At 36.4% G+C, this 5,672-nt stretch overlaps 2 protein-coding genes across 3 annotated transcripts in view; one reads left to right on the top strand and one right to left on the bottom strand.

Annotated features, from left to right (window-relative positions):
- Nucleotides 1-202: 202 nt before the first annotated feature.
- On the top strand, nucleotides 203-2,740 carry LOC113209207 (uncharacterized). The gene is made up of 4 exons (XM_052272202.1): nucleotides 203-932; nucleotides 1,022-1,088; nucleotides 1,184-1,349; nucleotides 1,466-2,740. The coding sequence occupies exons 1-4, from the start codon at nucleotides 357-359 to the stop codon at nucleotides 1,671-1,673; spliced, it is 1,017 nt and encodes a 338-aa protein (XP_052128162.1). The 5' UTR covers nucleotides 203-356; the 3' UTR covers nucleotides 1,674-2,740.
- A 1,543-nt stretch (nucleotides 2,741-4,283) lies between these two features.
- The window catches only part of LOC127750481 (uncharacterized), a 14,472-nt gene continuing 13,083 nt past the window's right edge, over nucleotides 4,284-5,672 (bottom strand). The window contains exons 2-4 of one of the 2 annotated variants that reach the window (XM_052272204.1): nucleotides 5,522-5,587; nucleotides 5,342-5,427; nucleotides 4,284-5,263 (exon numbers count right to left, since the gene is read on the bottom strand). In XM_052272204.1, the coding sequence (XP_052128164.1) occupies nucleotides 4,303-5,263; nucleotides 5,342-5,361 (981 nt within the window). In that variant the 5' untranslated portion in view covers nucleotides 5,362-5,427; nucleotides 5,522-5,587 and the 3' untranslated portion in view covers nucleotides 4,284-4,302. Of the gene's footprint in view, nucleotides 5,428-5,521; nucleotides 5,588-5,672 lie in introns of both variants that reach the window. The other variant, XM_052272203.1, reaches the window with a different exon arrangement.

Raw genomic sequence — 5,672 nt, 5'->3', positions numbered from 1 at the left:
AATACTCACAAATTTAGTTAGTAATACTAATTATTTTGTGAGGAATTACTTAGGAAGATGATGCTAAGTACTTGCTAACAAAATAATTAGTATTACTAACTAAATGTGTGAGTATTACGTGCAATTTTGTGAGTATTACTGCTGTACAAGCAAGTTCATTGTGTATTTGCAAAGTGTCAGTAACGGGCTGAGAGTGTTTAGTTCGTAAGTTTCCAAAGTCATTTAATGACCATATTGGCGACACAGATCTGGGTTACAGTCGATTCTTAAGACATACCGTGGATCAATTTGATAATGTGAGGGACCAAAAGAGGAAAAGGGTTTCTAAAGTTGGAAAAGAAAATATAATTATTGAGATGCGTATCAAATGTGTTCTGGGACTAACTAAGGATCAATGGCACAATACAACTTTACCAAAGGATGAGTCAAAAGAGTCTCAATTAAAGAAAAAAGCAAAGCTGCTAAAATGGTCGAAAATACCTAGGTCCAAACAGGACATTTCCACAATAAAACAATTATGTGAAGACACATATGCAAGCCAAAGAAAAGACATTTTAGAAATGCACAAAATAATAAAAGATTTCCAGACAAGAAAAAGTAGGAAGAAGATAACAGAAGAAGAAAGTTATCCCGAAATAAGTGATCTGGTTAATGAATGGCCCTTTCTTTTCCGCACTGAAATGACTCTACACATGAATCGTCTTTACAACATCAATGTGGAAGATGATCTTTCCCTCTACATGAATTTTACTGGGAAACAAGTGCTTGATTATCTTGTTTTCTCTCAAGGAATGGAAGGCAAAGTTTTGGAACAACAAATGACAAAATCTAAAGAGAAATCTGCAATTGATGAACCAGAAGTCTTATCTCTGCTGATGTTGTTTTCAATACATTTCAAGGAGAAAGTTGGAAAATTTATCATAAAAGCTGAGGTTAGTAATTTTCTAATACTAGACATGTTTAGTAAGGATTCATTTTTTATTCACAAATCAACTGTTATACCAATGATATTTTTTTCTAGGTTTCGCTTCAAATGAAGGATGTTAGGGACCTTCCAATTCCGCTGACACCTTGCATTCTATCATGTGGTAAGAATTACTTCAAATAACTTAGATTAGAACCACATTCCAATGACCAAATGGCAAAAAAGTTGATTCAAATTCCCTTTTGTTTTATTTCTTAGGATCTGACCTGTTTAGGGCTGAAAAGTATTATGCATGTATGGACAAGTACTGCTATTTTGCTACTAGATCTTTCAGAGAAGCTTTTTGTGTAGTTTTTAGTAGCTACTTTGTGTTCCATCTAGATTTTCCTCAAAACTTTGGACTCACTCTGGAATACATTCAAAGGTAACATACTGTATCTTTTCTCTTTTTTAAAAAATTGTTTCCTATAAACAATTTTATGGTTTAAATACATCAACTCCTATAAACATGTAATTAAATATTTTTTGTGCTATTTTCAGACAAGTTTTCGACATAAATCCTGAGGTGGGAACCAAACGCGCTGAGGGAAGTTCTAGCAGTCCTGTTAGCGTCAAAATTCTTGACGTAATCAGAGACTGCCAGGCATATCATACAGCCCTTCAGAAGGCTAACTCAGTTAATGATCAGGACTCACCCTTGAATCTCTCTAAGTCAAGCAACATAAGCTTTAGCCAAACCTCATCTTAAAGTCATCACTCCCATGCATAGCAACTTGTATATAAATTTGTTTACTGTTCTTTTAGTTGTCACTTTTGTTGTTAAAATTAATCCTGCACTACCTTTGGTAAAAGCTGTGGTGTGTGTCAATATATTTTTCTTGTTTTGTTTCTACAATTGTTGATTATTTTTATTCTTTTAGTTTTTCAATGTTGTAGTTTTTTAACCATATGATGTGAGTTTTTTAAAAACTTCAGTGGTTTTCTTTTAACCATTTAACATTTTATTTCTTAACCTTTGACCTTATGACAAACACTTTGCAGCAGTTTCCAGCAACTAGTCAATAATGTATTTTGGATTATTTTATACTGGACCATACCTCTGATATAGCTGTGATGTGCCAAAGTATCTTTTCATTTGTTAATGTTAACTATTTCCTCCGTAAAGAGATGTTAAAGAATGATATCGAAGTGAATTGGTGTTTAAATTATTTTAAAAATTTCTTTGGAAGTGTGTTAATTATTATTACATATTTATTTTTCAGACTTAAATAAAAGTGCTCAGAATCAATAGATAGTTTTCATTACAAACTCAAAGTAAAACATTACATCCAAGTAAAGAAGTAGCAAGTAAGAGGTATCTTTACTTAAAAAGAGAGACAACAAATGTAGCGTGACAGGCAAGACTACATATATCAAACTAAATACACAAAGGAAATAACATGTATTGCTGCAAACACAGTATAATCAAATTGTAATAAGTTCATATGCTTAGCCAACACTTTGCACAGTATTTTCTTCGATCAAACAATGTTTCAAAGAAAAACAGAGTCTTTCATGAAAGTCATACACTGCCTGTCCTGTAATATCCAAATTTTCTGAATACATGACAATCTGATAGTAAAATTTGTCTTCAGTAATTTAATACAGCCCATAGTTATCCATGAAAGAAGAAGGATGTATTTCCAAGACAAAGAAAACATCACTTTTCTCATCTTCTCCACCTGAAATTATGCAGGAAATTTTTGCAATTTGAATGGTACTATTGATTTTGGAGAAAAGCAGCCAATCATCCTTCTTGAATACTTGGCCGTGTAAATCGACGGGTCCTACGAGAAGAATGCGATCTCGCCGCGCCGAACCAGACAAGTACGATCTCGCCGCGACAAACCAGAAGAGTACGATCTCGCCGCGACGCTCCAGAAGCGTACGAACTCATTTCGCCGCGGCGCGTGCACTCGGAGCTTTAGACGCCTCTTACTCGTCGCAGGCATGTCGGAGCAGTTTGGGCGATATTCCATTTTAATGGCAAAACAATAGGGATTAAAATGAGATGCTGCCCAAACTGCTGCGACATGCCTGCGACGAGTAAGAGGCGTCTAAAGCTCCGAGTGCACGCGCCGCGGCGAAATGAGTTCGTACGCTTCTGGAGCGTCGCGGCGAGATCGTACTTTTCTGGTTTGTCGCGGCGAGATCGTACTTGTCTGGTTCGGCGCGGCGAGATCGTATTCTTCTCGTAGGACCCGTCGAAATGGGCAGTCTTCACATCTACTGCTTTAGATGTAAAAGTTCTCTTGTTCAAAACTTTCTGGATGTCAGGTTTGTAATTTGTCACTACCATGGGAGCTGAAGCAAAAAGTTTTGTTTTCCTTGAATGGATTTCTTCATTAGCCAGATGGCTCATGTGCAGTTGATCCTTCTTGGCCATGGTAGCAAGAACGTTGACATGTGTTTTGGCTAAGTCAATGATCCTTGAAAGAACTGCATGTTTACTTTCAAACCGGAATGTTGCCACAGGAAAAAGTGGGCCAAGAATTTCATATAGATCAGCAAAATGTGCAGTGATGTGGGTTTTTATGGTCACCTTCATTTTAATAGGGAAGTCATCACTACATCTATCCTTTAAATACTGAACAATGAGAGCTTTCAAGTCGGCTATCTGCTGAAGAGTCAGTTGGGGTGCACACACCATTTCAATTATGATACGAAGTTTAAGATATATCTGCCACACGTCATCATTTAAATCTTCAATTTTATCTTCTACAATTAGGGGAAAGAGTCTAATGAGTGTCCAGTTTTGCACCTCATTCCCTCCTAATTTTGTTCCTGACTCACTGACTTGAGCAGGGACATTTGATGAATCAGAGCCTTTGTATTTGAATATGGATATTCTGTTGTTAAGTAATTTATATGAGAACTAATTCTTTTCCTCAACAAAATATTTTATGTACTTTGCCATGTCGTACTCCCAGGCACCACCAAATCCATCATGACCAATACATGGAGCAAGAGGCGGGTCACACATCACAAAACCTGGAGCCTTGCTGAGGTCACTGTCACGTTTGATGCCCTTGACACTGTACACTTTGTCAGTTTTAAACTTCCCCTCATTCTTCAAATTCTTCACCATTTCTTCAACTTCTTTCACACAACTCTTGTACTTATCTGGTGTTATGAAATCTTTTACAAGCCAAGGAGTATTGTGATACTCCGTGTTAGTTATCTCACAATACCGACAGGCAAATTTTATTCTGGGACCAAAGCTCTCAATGAATTCCCCGATCATGTGCTGTCCAGCATTGTCCCCAGTAACAATTCTAAGCTCTACAGGAATATTCTCTCCTTTATACATTTCACCATTATTGTACAAATCTATGAGATCATCTATAACAATAAAATATTATATCTATTGTCTTTGTGCGACCTGTTGCTGCTGCTTTCTTCTTATAAGCAGAGCCATCCTTGTAGCTCTTAATTACAGAACCAGGAAATCTTGTTGAATAAGTAACTTTTTGAATTAAGGAGGCATCAACCTGTTCTTGAATTGATGGGTCTTCTAGCATTAGTTCAATAGTTCTTCTCATATGGACATAAGCTATTTTCAAGTCATCTCTTGTTGAGTCTATTCCAATTCTGTACTCCTTAGCTTCTTGAAGCTGATAATTTATTTTGTAAAATAATTTACGTTTGTAGTCAGTGGCCAGATCAGGTCCAGGAATATTATTATGATGGGTATTATACACGGGGTCATTTACTTGTACTTGGTAAATGTTAGCATCAATTTCTTCACCAGGCAGAACACCAGATAACTTAGAACGAAGAGTTTGAGCAATTGCCTCATGCGATAAACTAGATAGGTTCGCTACTCCACTACAAACTCTTTGAACCGACACTGTAGGAACCAAATGTTTAGCTTCGAGAGCAAGATAAAATTTAGCTATTTCTGGTAAATTATCAAACAACGGTGAATGCTGATCAATGTGAGATGAACTGGGTTGTGAAAAATCTTGAACATTTGAGAACGAAGGACAAAATGCTGGTGTCTCAGGAACTTGAGATAAAACTGGTGGTGCAATTTCTTGAGTACTTGATACCGATGCAGTTCCTGCCATCTGTGGCAAGGAAAGAATATATTTTCTTTTCAGCCATGTTGGATGAATTTTGCTGAGATGTTGACTAAGAGCCGAGGGTGTGGAAATGTATTTCAAAGAACCATCACGGTTGTTGCAAGAAAATGGACATGTCACACTTTCCCCTCTTTTATCCTCCTTTAGGTGAGTTTTTAGATGTGCCACAAAACTTTGAAGGGACAGGAAAGGAGGCATTTCACAATGTGAGCATCTGCAAGAAATTACATAATTGTACAACAATATAAATAACATTCGATGGAGAGTATCACTGTATAATTAAACTACTTACTTCAACTGTGGTTCCGTCATATTCAAGACTATGCAGAAATGTTTCCCTTAACTAAACTGCGGTGCATTATGGGTGAACAGATAAACCTAGAGAACAAAGGAAAACAATAATAGTCAGTACTAAATTGTTTGAAACAAAATATAACAGTCACAATTTTCAGCAGCTGTGAAAAAATATTACCTAAGGCCTCATCAGTAAGGTCTGCGCAACAGCAACAGCTCCATAAAGGTGACTGCAATGGAAAAACTGAAAACACACAAAAAAATCAAGCAATTATGAATAACATCACTAAAACAATAAAAGAAAAGCAAGAAATAAATAATCTTCAAAA

The sequence above is a fragment of the Frankliniella occidentalis genome, unplaced genomic scaffold, assembly GCF_000697945.3.
Source record: "Frankliniella occidentalis isolate FOCC.00 unplaced genomic scaffold, Focc_3.1 Scaffold195, whole genome shotgun sequence".
Taxonomy (NCBI): domain Eukaryota; kingdom Metazoa; phylum Arthropoda; class Insecta; order Thysanoptera; family Thripidae; genus Frankliniella; species Frankliniella occidentalis.
The sequence above is the reverse complement of the archived record's forward strand: the minus strand, read 5'-3'. Positions and strand labels throughout refer to the sequence as shown.

What these genes read in the sequence shown, in the direction of transcription:
- LOC113209207 (XM_052272202.1), top strand. Translation starts at nt 357, where the DNA reads ATGCGTATCAAATGTGTTCTGGGACTAACTAAGGATCAATGGCACAAT. An exon ending in AATTTATCATAAAAGCTGAG is followed by an intron (nt 933 to 1,021) that starts GTTAGTAATTTT and finishes ATTTTTTTCTAG; the next exon opens with GTTTCGCTTCAAATGAAGGA. An exon ending in ACCTTGCATTCTATCATGTG is followed by an intron (nt 1,089 to 1,183) that starts GTAAGAATTACT and finishes TTTATTTCTTAG; the next exon opens with GATCTGACCTGTTTAGGGCT.